The sequence below is a fragment of the Amblyomma mixtum genome, chromosome 3 (genome assembly GCF_055824585.1).
Source record: "Amblyomma mixtum isolate Tamu chromosome 3, ASM5582458v1, whole genome shotgun sequence".
NCBI classification, from domain to species: Eukaryota; Metazoa; Arthropoda; class Arachnida; order Ixodida; family Ixodidae; genus Amblyomma; species Amblyomma mixtum.
In genome coordinates this window covers 376384757-376401579 of record NC_143014.1, presented here as the reverse complement: position 1 = coordinate 376401579, position 16823 = coordinate 376384757, and the positions used below count along the sequence as shown (strand labels likewise).

Here is a 16823-nt window from a genome sequence, read left to right as displayed (position 1 = left end):
AAAATCATATCTTCAAATGTGTGTGCGATCAATTGTTGCTAAATTTATCAAGTTTTTGTTAAATTTATCAGGTTGTTTACTTAATAAGCTGACTCATTTTATCTGTTAAGCGTTATAAGAAACATTGCATGTTTTTCCTCTGCTGCTGCCAATGTACTGGGACTGTGGGCCTTTCAAACTGCTTTATGCAGCTTTTGCCTCAGTTTACACCATTTTTTAATGGAAAAATAAATCAAATCAAATCAAATCAACTGAACTGTCTACATATAAATGTTCCCTCCCTTCGCAATACAGGAAGAGGTGGATGGTATCCTTTGATGCTCTTATGCCACATGGTCCGGATAATTCTAGGGTTTTGTCTAATCAATCATTCTTCCAAAATAGAATTAACTATCGGTTTTAGTTTTTGGTTCTGGGGGTGTCACGTCTCATAGCGAATCAGGCTACGAGGGACGCCGTAGTGGAGGCGTCCAGATAAATTCGACCACCTGTGGTTTTTCAATGTGAACTGACATCACACAGTACACGGGCCTCTAGCACTTCGTCTACATCGAAATGTGACCGCCTCTGCCGGGATCGTACCCGCATCGTTAAGGTTAGCATCCGAGCGCCATAGCAACTAAGCTACCGCGGCGGATACGAGCCGATATGTGTCAATATTTCCTTTGTGCTTGCCTCCTACCCTGTGTCAAGTGAAACTACAATATAAACTGGAATCTTCTCCAGTGCAGCAAATAACGTCCGTGAAGTATTTAAGTGTAACACTTAGTGAAAACCTTACTTGGAACTCGCATATAGATAATATCTGTTCACTCGCATTCAGTATTCTCCATTATCGCAGGCATAAACTTCGAAACACACTCGCGAACGTTAAGCTCCTAAGCTACAACACTCTAATTAGGCCGAAGCTTGAATACGCATGTGTAACTGGGACCCGTACAAGAAATCAAACATAAGGAAGCTAGGTGGCATGCGAAGAAAAGCGGTTAGCTTTATAAATTCTGAATTTTTACCTAGTGACTCCAGCCACATCTGATGCCCGACCACGATATTGAAGAACTGCAGCTGACAAGGCAAAATTTTTGATTAGATTTTCTTTCTTTACTGCGTAGCAATAAACGCAGACATGGCTCTTCGCCCTATCTTTCCCTAATGCCAACAAGAAGCGCACGACACTGCCGCAAAAACCATTTTGTTTCAGTTTTCCTTCTTTTCGTGCGCTATAAACAACTGGAACTTATTAATCGAACCTCATCAACGAACGGAAAACTAATCTTTTTATGTTAACCATGTTCCATGTTATGACAGAAGCCAACAGCCACAGAAACCAAGGGGCAGAGGGGATTTTTTTTAAAATTTATTTATTCATTTTGTGGTGTTGATCAATTTAGAACATTACTGAATATGTTATCGCTTAAAGCTAATTGATTAGAAAAGCAGAAGAAAAAAACAAGCACATGCCGCCGGTGGGATCCGAACCCACGACCTCCGAATTACGCGTCCGGTGCTCTACCTCTGAGCTACGGCGACGGCTGTCAAATCTTCTGCTTTCGCGGGTATTTATGTTTACAAGTAACCTAACCTTGAGAGTGTTCATCAGCGCCACCCACGTTCATAAGCGGCGGACGTAGAACGTCCTGAGTTACCCGCAGGTGTGACGTAGAACGTCATCGAACGGAGAGGATGGAAGCTGCGTGAGAACGCTCTTATGCTTCCTATGGCGTCAAGGCTGCCAGAACCGAGGCCCTCACTAAGCAATTAAGCAAACAAGGGAAGGGGAATGAGGCGCTCGTTATAAATATGACAGAAGCCAACAGCCACAGAAACCAAGGGGCACAGGGGATTTTTTTTAATTTATTTATTTATTTTGTGGTGTTGATCAATTTAGAATATTACTGAATATGTTATCGCTTAAAGCTAATTGATTAGAAAAGCAGAAGCAAAAAACAACCACATGCCGCCGGTGGGATCCGAACCCACGACCTCCGAATTACGCGTCCGGTGCTCTACCTCTGAGCTACGGCGACGGCTGTCAAATCTTCTGCTTTCGCGGGTATTTATGTTTACCAGTAACCTAACCTTGAGAGTGTTCATCAGCGCCACCCACGTTCATAAGCGGCGGACGTAGAACGTCCTGAGTTACCGCAGGTGTGACATAGAACGTCATCGAACGGAGAGGGTGGAAGCTGCGTGAGAACCCTCTTATGCTTCCTATGGCGTCAAGGCTGCCAGAACCGAGGCCCTCGCTAAGCAATTAAGCAAACAAGGGAAGGGGAATGAGGCGCTCGTTATAAATATGACAGAAGCCAACAGCCACAGAAACCAAGGGGCACAGGGGATTTTTTTTAATTAATTTATTTATTTTGTGGTGTTGATCAATTTAGAATATTACTGAATATGTTATCGCTTAAAGCTAATTAATTAGAAAAGCAGAATAAAAAACAACCACATGCCGCCGGTGGGATCCGAACCCACGACCTCCGAGCGCCTCATTCCCCTTCCCATGTTCCATGTTAGTATATTATGTGGCTGATGTATTACTGTGTTCTTACATTTTATGCCATGTTAATTTTCCCATATAGTATTTTTTGTTTCTGTGATTTTACATTGTTTTGATGTGTCTTCCTGCCTGGACCTAACCATGGTCTACAGTATGTACTTCAATAAATAAAAAAATCTCATCGGAAGTTACGTCATGTGGCATCAGTGGCCACAGTCCTGTATTCGTTACTGTAGAAAACAAAGTTTAGAACCCCACAAAAAAAAAACGAACGCATATTTTCATTCAGTCAATAACTGCTGCAAGTCCAGACAGCTTCAGTCATTTTCAGTCAGAACCTTTAGACTGGGTATAAAAATCCGTAAACCTATGGTCAACTGCTGAACTGCGCTGAAAAATTAACTCTCAAATATGGTTTGCCATCATTTCATTGATTCCATACATTAAAGCTAAAACATTTCAGGACTTAATTTAATAAACTAAAAAAATAAATCAAACTAAGCGTACCTGTTACACTGAATTCCAAGATTGTTTACATATAGAACAGATCTCATGTGTAAAAGATGAAACTCGGACCTGAAACGCAGCAAGCTCTTGTCTGGAGTCGAGAGACTCATAAATAACAGTAGTGAACTGTCTAGCAATGTCCTTCCAAGTTTTTTAACAAGCATCTCCTACATTATTCCGGTCATAGTGTGCTAAAATAGGTTCCTCATTGTTGATTTTTTATAGAAGGATTCCTTGCTGATCAGCCTTTTCCAGTTTCGGTATAGTTTCACACTCTGTTCCTTTTCCACTGAACTATCCAGTTTTTACCTTCTGCGTTTTCTACCTGTCGTTTAGCTCTCTACTTCTCTGTTCTTGTATCCTGCATACTTAGTGGTTAGCCTCTTAGTCTTTTTCCGCCATTCTGCGCCAATGTTCTTTCTGTATAAGCATTTAAATACTTTAGCTGCCCACCTGTTAGCGTACCATCTTCTTAGGAGTTCCTAATATAATATTTTACTCTGAGCTTCCCCTGCTTCGAACGACCCCCAGCCCATATCGCTCCTCTACTTCCTCGTTTCTGGTTTTGCCGCGGGCACCTAGTGCTAATCTTCCAGCAGCTGTCTGATTTATTTCTATTCTTGATTGAACTTCTGCACTCTCTGATGTATTTTTAATCTTGACTGAACTTCTCCACATAGGCACAAAATCGCATTCCCGAAAGTGAGATCTGGCACCATTATTCCTTTCCACATAACTCTCAATCCTTCATATTTGTTTTACCAAAATAATGTCCCATGATTCATTATCCCGGCATCTGTTTGCAATGATAGACTGTTCGTGATTTTTCGTGCAGAGCTATCGTGCGTTTACCCACACCCGGAGATATCTGTCAACCACTCTGGGTAATTAATGGACTTGTACTGTAAGCGCCTGATCAGTTGTATCGTTGAACATCATCAGACCTGACTTAACTGCTCTAAAACTGGAACCTGGTGCTTCTCCATCGGTTCCACAACAATTAACTAGAGTTTGCAAATCTCCCTGAATTTCTGCTAGCAGTACAGTATTGGTCAAGTGAGTGTTCAAAGCGATGAGCCACGTGGTGGCAGACAAAGAAAATCGGAGCATTTTTCCGACTTCCTGGTAATGCGAGGCTGAAGACGGGCGTCAGGCGTGACAGGCGCAGTGAGGCGTTGCGATGACGCCACAACCTCACAAAACGCTACCCGTACACCTGTCGCTCCGAAATCCCATAAGTTCTGTCCCTGTGAAGTCTGCCCCAGGTAACGCGGAGAAAAAAATTGGAGGGGCCACTTTGGTGATCTAAAGTGCGATGAGGCCAAAGCCCTTCTCGCAACACTCTCCAAAGTCCTTGCGCTACAGAAGGATAACTGCATATGCGTTGGCAGGAAGTGGGCGTAGCATAGTGCAGCTAGTTGCACTATGGCACGCATCAGGTCTGCGGTATCATAGGCCGCAGGATCCAAACCATTATTCATATTGCACGTTCAGTATTCGAGACAGTATGAGATGAGACCGGAGAAGTAGCTCTAATTCAGATTGACCTTGCCAAGGCCTTTGATAAAGTTCGTCACCATTTCGTGTTTGCGGTCTTAGAGCATGCAAATATTGGAGTTTTGTTTAGGTGCATAGGATTGTGCTATAAGGAGTTCTATACAAGGCTGATTGTTAACCAAGAGCTAACCAAACCTATTCCATTGAAATTATCTGTTCGCCAAGGCTGTCCATTATCGCCTTTGTTATTTGCCGTATATCTTGAACCCCGTTGCCTCACTTTTATTAACAGCGCAACTATCCGTGGTTTCTCCCTGGCACAATGTTAAATTAAGGTATCAGCCTATACAGACGATGTCTCCCTCTGTTGTTCTGACAAAGCGAGTGTTCTTGAGACATTAAGTTTAACTGAAAAGTTTTGCGACGTATCAGGTGCGGATCTTAATTTAGATAAATCCAAGGGGTTTTGGTTGGACCATTGGGGTACAACGCCAAGTCATTATGGTTGCATAAGCTGGGACTGCGGGACCCTTCGCTACCTAGGGGCTCCTCTTCACGAAATTCACAACATTGGAGCCTACTGGGATTCACAGTGAATCTCCATGAGGCGACAAACCCAGGCTTGGATGGGCAGGGAACTGTCAGTGTTTGCTCGGGCTCAAGTCTGCAACATTTTTTTGATTTGCAGAACTTTCCTATGTGGTGCAGGTTCTCCACTGTGCAAGGAAGAAAGTGCAGGTGATGCACAGAATACTTGCTAGCTTCGTATGGCGTTCCAAACGGGAGCCCATGCGTCGCGATAGCCTATTTCTTTCTCTAGAGTTTGTTGGAATAGGCCTTCTCTTATTCGTGCATTAGCTTGTTGCGCTCGTTTTCTTCTTCAAATCGGCATACCACCCTTTTTCTAGTAGCTGTGCTTATTAGGCCTCTCAGTGCTCATTTGCCTTTCCTGTTCGCACCGGCTGGACACACTCGTAACGGGCCTTTATGGGGAGTCTTTAAGGAATTTGCCGACACCTTCAATTTACTCTCTGTGGGCTTTTCTTTAGACTACCTGTGTCGCCTCTCCAGAAAGCCGATGACTGAGGCACCTACAGAGTATTTGTTTCCTCTAACGTTGTATCGGCAACCTTTTCTGGAGTTCCTTGACACCAGTGTTTTTAAATGTGTTAGGCGAATGTGCATTTCTCCCGCTGCAAAAACATTCTTATTTAAACTGCACACATCTGCGCTGCTTGTGAAGGCATAGTTTCATGCTAAGGAGATGCTTGGGCCATGGAAGGTGAAGTACCGCCTGTACAGTACACCAGAGACAATTGACCATTGTTTTATTGTGTACATTGATGCTGTGTTCTTCTGGGACATATTACAACGAACTATTAAGAAGGTCATTGATATCGCCCCCTGCAGTATTCGTTTTTTGCCTCTGGAGAAAAACTGTATTGTGCTATATCATCTATTTATGTTGCTGGGACTATTTAGTCTATGGAAGAGCGGCATAATGGACTGCTGCGCCGAATGACCGCGGTAGTCGAAATCTGTTTCGTGAACATTGCGCTTTGGTGCGGGGAGTATATGCTGCCCAGCAAGAGCGGCCTAGCTGGCTCCCCTATCTGGATGCATGTGTGTGCCTGCCAGACTTATGATGTTTTGCAAGGTGAGGTCATGCAGGCATATGATGGTCTGATGTTTTGTGGCGTAAGCATGCTTAGATTTTTCATTTCGGCACTATTTCCATGCCACAAAGAGAAAAAAAATGCCGGCGTAGCATAGTGCTTAGCACGCTCGGCTACGGAACGGAATGATGGTGGTTCGATCCTCACCGTGCACAAGATTTTAGGATTTTTTTCCGGTTAATGTATACTTAGTCATGACTTATGACTAGTCATGACTAGTTATGACTTTCACTTCAGATATAAAGGACGGACGGGCAGAGTCATGGCGGCGAGTATGAGCCATTAAAGGCTTTCGCCTTAATATGAGCAAAACCCGTACTTATTCCTCTGACCGGCAGTGCCTTTTTACCTCACACTCCCTCGATGGAAAATCAATCAGCTAGGGACCGAAATCCGCCTTGTACGGTAAACCCATTGTGACCCTTTTCCAAGCATTTCACCCCAGATTAGCCGCCCTCCACACCGAGAAACGTTGTACCTCTCAGAAAACCGGTAGGTACCCGTCGGCACTCGGCGATCAAACCCTGCACCTCCCGAATGCGAGACGGGTGCTGTACCACAGGGCCACCACTGGGGTTTCTTAAATTTTGGTATTTTACCACTAGGCCAGCGCTTCGGTCACAGGAAGGAAAACGGCGGCGAGGAGCTTAGCGCCGCAGATTGTGCCTCTATGCTGTCCAGGAGTTTCCTCTGCCTTATTCTCAGGCAAGCAAAAAAGCTGCCCGAATTCGCAAGTGTCGTCACATATACATCGGCTGGTTAAGCGTAACTGCAGTCATATTCCAGTTTTGGAGGGTTGGGGAGGGAGTGGGGGAATGACGCAGCATCTGTGTATCGACGCGTCAAACAAGGTTAGAGAACTGTTGGCAACTGTGGAAAATATCATTGAGTACTACATTGCTTCGGCGTCCCTTGCCACTTTTTGCCCTGATTTAGGCCGTAATACCCATCTAGTCTGCTTATCTATATTCCGGACTCGTCTGCCATGCCATTGCGATCATTAGGTGTATTGACCAGCAGCAGCCGCAGAAGGATCAGTTGTGTTCGTACTTCTCCTGAGCGGCCCGCTCGTAGCCGGGTGGACACGGCACGTGCACGCATTCGTAGCCTCCGCGCGTGTTGAAGCAACCATGATCAGGGCCGCAGTCTGACAGTGCTTCCTGGCACTCGTCCACATCTGCGACAGAGAAGATAAAAAGCTGTAAGCGCTTCAAAAATCCAGCGGACTTTAGCCGCCTAATAGCAAAGGCCGTGTTGCACAGTATCTGTACATTCTTAAACTGCACATGCATTGTTCTTGAATTTCGGTATGTCTCATGCTCCATACCCGTGTGTAGCTCAGAATGCAGGCTACTATGAGCCTCAGTATAAACAGGTAAGGCCCCCTGTATTGCTGTCAAAAATAGAGATTCCATCATAGCAAGACTTGCGTTCTTTTCAGAGAAAATCGCGTACACATCAAGTGCCAGGGCACAGCTTTTCAGCCCTATAAGGAACAACTTTGAGAAGACTAAGCGCATTGGCTGCAGCACATAAATTATTAGCGAGGAACAACCCCAAATGTATGGTGAAATAGTCTGTGGCCTGGAGTGACATTAGGACTGAATTACTTTTCTAAGAAATTTTAGTGGGTCACCCGGGCTAACTCTGCAGTAAAACAGCTTGACGAGGCCCAGGCTACCTTTGCAAGGGAGCGCTTGCGAGATCTTTGAATAAAAAGTGCGCATAAAAGTGGGTTCTCTTAAAAGGATGAAAAAAAAAGAAATCTCAATACAGCATGAGCAAAATTATACGTAGTAAATCCAAAACAACACAAACTGCTTCAAACATTGCAAAAGTTACTCTGTAAGCGAATGCAAACAAGCAGTAAAATAAGAACAAGAAAAGCAAAGTCGTGAGCAAAAATTCGGATTTAGAATTTGGAGAAAAGGTGCAGTAGTTGAAGACGTGTTGCACAGTTTACTCTTGGTGCTTGTTTAAAATAGACGGAATAATATCGCGCAAGGATTGGAGCTTGCAGTCGGCTCGGAACCATGTAGTATGGTGCTGTAATGGACCAGTGATTGCTATAAGTGACGGAAATCTGGCTGGAGAGATATATTATGAGCTTAAAAGTGCATTCATATATATGGTGCATGGGTAGAACGTTGTGCACTTTAAATAAATGTAGGGTAGGAGATTAGTAGTGATGAAAAAATGTGTCGAACCGCCTCTTTCTGCAAAACAAGAATTTTGTTTAAATTCTGTTTAGTTGCTGTCAGCCACACCAAACTGCAATAATTCATTTGCGAGCCGAACAAACCACGATATATTAGAAGTTTTATTTTAAATGGGAGAATAGCGCGGGTTTGTGGTATTCCTCTAGTTTCAGATATAGGTTTCTCAAGAATATTCTCTACCTGTGAATCCCACGTTAATATATGAACTGAATGTGGTGCCAAGAATGGTGGCGTGCTAAATAACTTCAATTTCCTGAGCACCGCATTTAGTTGGGTGCTCGATGGTGATAGCTTTAATTCGAGCCCGGAGCAGCATGCCTTTTGATTGGAATAAATTTGAAGATTTCATTGTGGCCAATGAACAATTTTAGCAAGCATTGATTACATCTATCATGATACTATTGGCATCACAGCCTGATAGAAGAATGGTACAGTCATATGCATATATAACGAATTTTCCTGCTTTATCAACGGTAACAATGATATATTTATGTAAAAAATGAAAAAAGTGGTCCTAGTACGGACGGCCTTTCAGTATTGGCAATGAAGACGACATTTAATTATGAATACATACGCACTGCAGCTACTTTCAAGAATGCTGCACATGAAGAGCTTTACCATGAACACAATTTGGAGCTATGCATAAACAGTTAAACAAAAATAACCGAGCCAAATGTCAAAAACAAAAGGCCACGATTAGCTGGCTCAGTCTTTGTCGTCGCACTTTAAAGATATGGAGGGAACTTGGCGCAACCTCACGGGGCAGCTGGATGTTTCTGCAAAGACGGCTGCCGAGAGTACTCTAGGTAAATTTCTTAATGAATGCGTGCAGCTTGTACTCTCTATGATAGGTACGGAACTGCGCTTGAATCGTGCCTCTGCGTAGCACCATGCACCGTTTACATAGAGCAGCGTGCTTTGTGTGCAACAGGTGGCCCCAGTAGGAAAATCGCGATCTTTAGCCTCCTATGCCACGCACCAGTGCTCCGCAGCTCGCGTCGTGTGTCAGGTGCGTGGTACGCAAGTAGCTGTTAAGAAAAGAAGCGTGAAGAATCGACTTACTGTAAAGAATTGCGTTTAAGCTCAATTATTAGCCAGGATTACACTTTTTTTCACAATCGGGCAAATTAGCCAGTTTTGCCATTCGGCAGTGCGGATAGCGCATTACATTTTTTTTTCTTTTTCAAGCCCTTCCTAAAGTGCATGTTGCTGAAATTAAGCTAACAGGTGAGTGGTTCAGGCTAACTTTCGATTGCCTTCCTGGCAGCAAGCTGGGACAGCACAAGCTGGCAGCTCTACTTTGTGACCTTCGAGCATAGTTTCACGAAGTAGTGACGCCAGTCTGGGAGTAAGGAAGACAAAGAAAAGTGCTTCCAAGAAAATGTTTATTGAGCAGACCTGCGGTCACAGAGAGCTGAATGATTGGGCGGCGAGAGCGAAGATCGCGCTCAGCGGTCGTCGAACAGGATCAGTACCGCTCCCGGCTGCGCTCAATTGAAAGCCTTCGAGAAAACTTCGAGATGAGACACCAAAATCAACTTCGACAATCTGGAACGATGTGGAAGCAGTTGCGCGTGGTAGCAATCATTTGCAATAAGTCTGGTAGCGCCTTGCATAACACACAAAATTACAAAGCCACGTGCCATGGTTTTTGGCGTGAACAAACAAACAGCTAGTACAAAGATTCGCGGCATTACTCCCCTCTCAGTGAAGCATCCACTCGATGCTAAAAAAACATGCAAGGTAACCAGGTAAAACAAACGCGTAAAACACAAAATGAACACTAGGGATGGAAAAGGAGTGTCTTTTAGCTCGTATAATTAATACGGCTTTAGGCGGACGACATGTAGAACTGGCCGTACGCGGCGTCACTAGGATGCTGTCGTTTCATCAGGGACAACTTCATAGTATATAGCTAACGGAGGTCTTTGCACGGGCCGAAATGGCGGCGCGAGTTTTTCACTCAATCCGCTGTAGCGAATGGATGTCCGTTCACCGGCTTGGTCTTATGGCTTGTATCTCCCGTCGCGTCTTCGTAGGTTGTGGCGTCTGGCGTCGGGCCTCTGCTGCTCTTTGATCCGCGATCGATCAAGTCGCCGGGCTTCCCCTACGGCTGAAAGTAGGCGGCGACGCCGGTATTGTTTTCGTCGGTGAGGTTTGGGAGCATGGCGTCGAGCGCGGTCGTTGCCACCACGGGATGGTCGCGCCTAAATGGTGTCACCTGAGTGGCCTCCAGCACACTGGTGTTGATGATGATGATGACCGAGCACCAGGCAGGGGAAAGCTTTCACCCACTGTATCACTGGTTGGTACCCGGCGGCAGTGGGAACCAAAGCGCCACACTGGTGTCGTACTCAAAGACAACGGAGGGTAGGATGGCACTTCAGGTCTTGCGTTCAGCGTCCACTCACATGGCCCGCATGTCAGCGATAGCTTTGTTCAGACGCTTCGTAAGTCAGTCGGTAAGAGGATGGCATGCCGTAGTTCGCCGGTGGATTGTCTGGCTGTATTTGACAATAGCTTGGGTAAGCTGTAGTTAATGCTGTCGCCTATCTGTGTTGAGAATTTCTAGGGCGCCGTGGCGCAAAAAGACCTGCTCGACGAAAAATTTGCGACTTTCGCCCCAGTACCAGTCGGCAGAGCTTTTGCTTCGGAGTAGCGTGCCAATAGTCGGCCGCGGTCGCTACGAGGATGCACTTGTTGCCCGATGTTAATGTTAGGAAGCGGCCTAGCAGATCCTTTCAAATCTTTTGAAAGCGCTTGTTCCTGGGTGGTATGAACTTCAATTCTCCAGCTCGCCTCAACGGTGGCGACTTTTGCCGTTGACACTCACGGCATATTTTGATGTACTGTGCGACTTCTGAAGACAGCCTTGGCCAATAGTATTTAACTTGAATGCATCGCAGACTGCAGGTGAGCCCCAGGTGCCGAGGTGCTGGTTTGTTGTGCGAAGCGTGCAAAATTTATTCTCGTAAGCTTCGGAACAACGAAGAGGTACGCGTTCTGCTGGAGGTGAAACTCAATTTTACGAGAGTGTCATTTTTGCTCTTTAACTCCCGCATTGCATAGTACGTCACCTTGCTGTCATCTCATGTCACAACTATTCACTGATATAGTTCCCACAGCTCTGCGCCACCAGCGATAGCTCTAGCGATGGGTCTCTGTCATGAGAAAGAGCGTTTAGGGAATCTTTGGAGCTGAATTAAAATATATTTTATGCATATTTTACATCCAATAATTCGCCGTGTGTAACCTTACATACAGAGAAAGCCTATAACAAGCTTTTTGTAGCCTGAAAATTTGATGTCTCAACCCTTTTAAAGCAAGAGAAACTCCCTTGCCCAGAAGGAACTTGTTGGGTTGTCCATGAAAGGCATCTCGTGGTTCGATTCACAACTGATTCTAAGCAATATTTCTGATGGAGCTTCCACCTTGAGGTTTTCTTCCTGGGCGCTAGTTCGCACAGTTAAAAGCTAGCCTGCAAAAATGTTTTCTTGCCTGCCGTCGTCTGATCAGCGTCACCATTTCGGAACAGTATTCTCACAGAGCGGTGATGGCAGGTAGGCCAGAACGGACGCATGCACCCAACTCAAAAATGGTCTACACTTGTGCCCTTAAAGCAGAAAGGGGCCCGCTGGCAGCCGCCTTGATCACTAATGACCGATACACTAACCCGCGCCGAATTAAAGCAGAGACGAGCAACTCAAACAGAAGCTGTCAAGAGGGATTGGGATTGCGACGACCGAGCCCATCATGCACCTGATTACAGCGGAGTCTTTCCATGATGCTTTCATGCAGACAAAGCTCTTCTGAGGGATCTGAAACGTCATTATACTTGCCTTGTGGATGAAGCTGTTTTATTTTTCAACCACGTACCATCACAGCCGTACGGGCTTGCGTCAAACTGTTCATTTAATTTTTATTTGTCACGCAGTTTATTACAATTTCGATAATACCCCACTTCTGATTTAGTGAGTGGAACTGCATTTTTACCTTTAAATCACCGTGTGAAGCTTTGCAGGGTGGCTTTCCATAGTTATTTTCGGTACCCGCAGTTAGGGTTCAGGGGCATCGGCATTCGGCTGCCGCATTCCGATGAATGCTGAGTGCCAAAAGCACCCGTGGGCACTGCTCCGTCAGTCTAAGTTAGAAAACCCCGGGTGGCTGGATTTAATCCGAGGCCCTCCACAACGACATTTCTCGCGCAGCTTTGGTACGCCTAACTCCGCATATCACATACTACTCCTCTCCCAGAGCGAGCAGGTCACTCGCTCTGCAAACAGAAATGCAAACCTGAAGGATAAACAATAAGTGAGGCTCAGCTTTATACACCGAGAGATAGCTGTCGTTTCATGCCAGTTCGAAGCGCTTACCATGGCACGTGTAGCCGTCCACATCGAGTCTGTAGCCGGGCGGGCACACGCACTCGTAGCTGCCAGGAGTATTCTTGCATTCGTGCTGGCACTGATCGTAGTTAGAGCATTCGTCGTCATCTGAGAGAATGGAGCAGCAAGCAGTTAGAGGACGTTCATCAATTCACGGTTAAAGTGCGTGTTTATGCAAAAAAAATGCCATGGAGAACTACCAGAATTCTCAAGTGTCTAACGCATTTCCCCAGGGAATGATCAGAAAAGTTTCACAAATAAGAAAGAAGTCGAACCCATATTTGAAAAGTACCTAGACGGGAAATGGTACTAGAAAGCCAAAGGAAAACTCATGCCAGTGCTCCACTCACAATGTCCTGTTTTTTCTTTGAACTGTTCACTTTAAGTGCAGGGTTTTAGACCTTTTTCAATGAGGTATTCGATAAGGTTTCTTTCGCTTGAATCAGTGCAGCAAGCAACTTGAATGACTTGAGGACAAAATGCGACCTATGATGAAGCCTTTGTGGCCGCAGTCAGTGAGCAGCGTTTTAGCAATATCTCTAATTTGACCGCCCGTAATGATGTTGCCGGGGTCAGGGCCAGGCGTTCATATCATATACTGTTCATATCATGAACTGAAAGGCGCTATCACAATGGAAAGAAACGCGAACAACGTGGCGCCTACACGATCCGCTGTTCGAATTTCTTTTCATCGCGCAGGGTTTTTATCCGTGCACATCAAGTTGGTTACTTCATCATATCATGGTTTTTTCGTCCACATCATGGTTACTTCGATGATAGCAAAAAGGCGCTAGATTCGTCCATGATACATTCCAGGACGAGTCTGACGTCTTTTTTGCACCATTTATATCAAAGCTCGAGGCAACGAGGTGAATACAAGGGGGGGGTACTGCGCACAAAAAGACAAGGACAAGAAGATAACACAACAAGCGCAGACTCGCGAGTCTGCGCTTGTTGTGAGTCGCGAGTCTGCGCTTGTTGTGAGTCGCGAGTCTGCGCTTGTTGTGTTTTCTTCTTGTCCTTGTCTTTTTGTGCGCAGTACCCCCCCTTGTATTCACCATGATTGACCGACTAGCCCAACAACGTACGCTCTCGAGGAAACGAAATTCGAACAGTGGAGCGTGTAGGCGCCACGTTGTTCGCGTTTCTTTCCATCGTGGTAGTACAATGCGTGAAACCTAGGCAGAATCTCAAAAATTAGTAGCAGAGCCCAACTCAGAATAACCTAGGCATAAGCTCAAAACCATCGGACAATGCGCGATCACCGCATTGGCATTTTACAAAAACAGTAAAATAGAGCAACCACTGTTAAATTTTCTTTTTCCGAAGGTAAAGAGTGAACACCTTTTTAGAATGACAAAAAAGTGAAGCTCTTAGCCTACGCTACTTGAGAATATTACATGGCCGATAGCTGCCTTTGCTTACAAACATGTGACTGAATCTGGAATGTCTGAGAATCAATCGTGCAAGCCCCGCCACGAAGAGAATTCCATCGGCAACACCGCATACATGTACTACCGCGCGGAGCAAAAGGTAAACCCACATCGCCCACAAACCCCATAGTGCCATTACAACACTTAAGTAAATCGTAATCATATCCACCCAGTTTTCGACACTTATATCAGAAGAATTCTCCCGAAAGTGCGACGCCCCTAATAACTTCATCGATGTAATGGAATGCGACATCGCTCAGCTAACTGAAAAGTGGTTAGATTCATCTATCAATAACACTCAACTACTGGATATTTTCACAGATTCGAATATTTGTCGTTGCGACAGTGTAAATCAGCGCAGGGGTGTTGTCCTGGTTGCCACTAAATGTCACCTACAGTGTTATGTTGTCGAATTAAACTCATTAGAAATTTTACTCTTCTTCATGCAACACTTATTGTCCACCAGATGCTGACTGACATTGTGTTGATCATTTCCACGTAACCCTGCACTCGATATCTTCATCACACCTAAATTTACCCACTCTTCTATTTGGTGATCTCAATTTTCCGTCCATAACCTGGTCTAACCTGCCTCTCACGATATCGATAAATATTACTGAAAGCATTTTTGCTACCAGCTGCATGAGCTTTGGCTTATCGCAACTTGTTTCCGCCACTACAAGTGAAACAGACTTTTCTGCACACCTTTTACGCCTTCTGCTAACATCTCATCCTGATAACTTTTCATCTCTTGTGCACCGCCAGGCCTCAATGATCACGTAATTTTTCACACCAGGTTTCAGTCTCAACTTTTGCTTCCGCAAAACATGACTAAAACAATTAAGCGTTAAGAAAAAGTGATTACGAAAGTATTAACAACGAACTTGTTGCTTTAATACTTGGTTTCGTGCTGACATATCTAAACGTTCTGTTTAATTAAACTGGTCGCCTTTTAGAAACAAACCACAACTAACCGCAAAGTACATCCTCATAACTCAAGTTATCGAACACTCACCCCCATGGTTCAACCCATCTCTCAGCCGGCTTCGCAACAAGAAGCGGCTATACAGAGGAGCTAAACTATTTTATAGAATTTCACAGCCGCCGCGGTAGCTCAATGGCTATGGTACTTGGCTACTGACCCAAAAGAAGTGGGTACATTATCGCCACGGGAGTCGCATTTCGATGGAGGCGAAATGATAGAGGTCCGTGTACTTCAGATGTGAGTGCTCGTTAAAAACCCCAGGTGGTCGAAATTGTCTGGAGCCGTACACTCCGGCGTATCTCATAGCCTGGGTCGCTTTCACACGCTAAACCCTACAAACCAAACCTAATAGCAACTCCAGGTGGCTGAAATATGCTGTCACAAAAGAAAAATATTTGAGTCTCAGCGAAAGCTAAACGTGTTTTCTTCTCATCTATTCTTCCCGGAATGGTTCACTCAGTACCTAAAATGTTTTGGAGTATACAAACCCAAAAATTTCGAAGCCTTTACTCTGTGTGACTACAGCAACTGCCCTGATCCTGATGTTGACGTTGCCGAATTGAGAAACTCTACTTTGCGTGATTCAGTAAAGGACCGGATCCAGAGGTAACTGATACCAGCTCCCCAATATGCCTGGCATCACATTTGCACACCGCAATATTATGAACCTTATGGAGCCTCTGAAACTCACGTTCTCAGCTCGCAGCGATGTCATTAATTCTGAGATCCAAAAAGACACAAAAATATGTCGTGCATTTTGTCTCCATTATTTCATCAGTCTCCATCTTGAGTGCTGCTGGCTGTTTGGAAACTGGATAAGATCATTCTTGTTGTAAGAAAAAGGTCAGTCGCCTTCCTGTAATTGTTACAGTCTCATATATGAATCAGCAGTGTCGCTTCGAAGTCGTGGGAAACGTAATCTACTCGAGCGTAATTAAATTCAGTTGTCGGTTCGAAGTCATGGGAAACGAAATCTACTCGAGCGTAATTAAATTCAGTTAGGTTCTTTCATCCTGTTAAGCATAGTTTTCTGCAAGCATTAACTTGCAAACCTAACTAGCTATGTTTATTAACTACTAAAGTTACTCCCTTGATATTAATGTAAGCACCTGTGCAATCAGCCTTCATTCACTTCAAAAAGCGTTTGAGAAAATTACTCACAGATACCTCTTTGAAATTTTTCACGCTTATATATTAAGTATGCAGTTTTGAATTGGCTGTAATCATGCCTCACTAACAGACAGCTATTCGTCTCTGCCAACAAGTCTTCATACCGAATGTTCCACGTCGTCTCCAAAGTGCCTGAAAGTGCTGTTCCCAGATTACAGTACCTTTTGCTGGGCTAGTTGGTGGGACATTGTGTTCAGGCCCGTCCTGTCAGTCTTTATGTGTGGTTTGTGTAAAATTTAGAGCTGTTTTCACTTTCCTGAACACAATGCTGTTCCCAGACCCTTACATTTCCTAATTTATATTAACTACCCCTGGAATAAGAAATCCTGCTACGCTCGTTTATTCGCAGAAGATTCTGCAGTTTATCGTCCTATTCCTAGCAGTAACGACATTACAGCATTACAGAATAATCTCTACACCAAGTTATAATCAGGATGAAGTAAGTGGTTAA

The 16823-nt window shown here is 44.7% G+C and overlaps 1 protein-coding gene across 1 annotated transcript in view; it reads right to left on the bottom strand.

Moving 5' to 3' along the window:
• The window catches only part of LOC149356845 (hemicentin-1-like), a 69592-nt gene that overhangs the window by 14078 nt on the left and 38691 nt on the right, over window positions 1-16823 (bottom strand). The window contains exons 9-10 of the mRNA XM_089576442.1: window positions 12773-12892; window positions 7231-7357 (exon numbers count right to left, since the gene is read on the bottom strand). Of these exons, the coding sequence (XP_089432568.1) occupies window positions 7231-7357; window positions 12773-12892 (247 nt within the window). The remainder of the gene's footprint in view (window positions 1-7230; window positions 7358-12772; window positions 12893-16823) is intronic.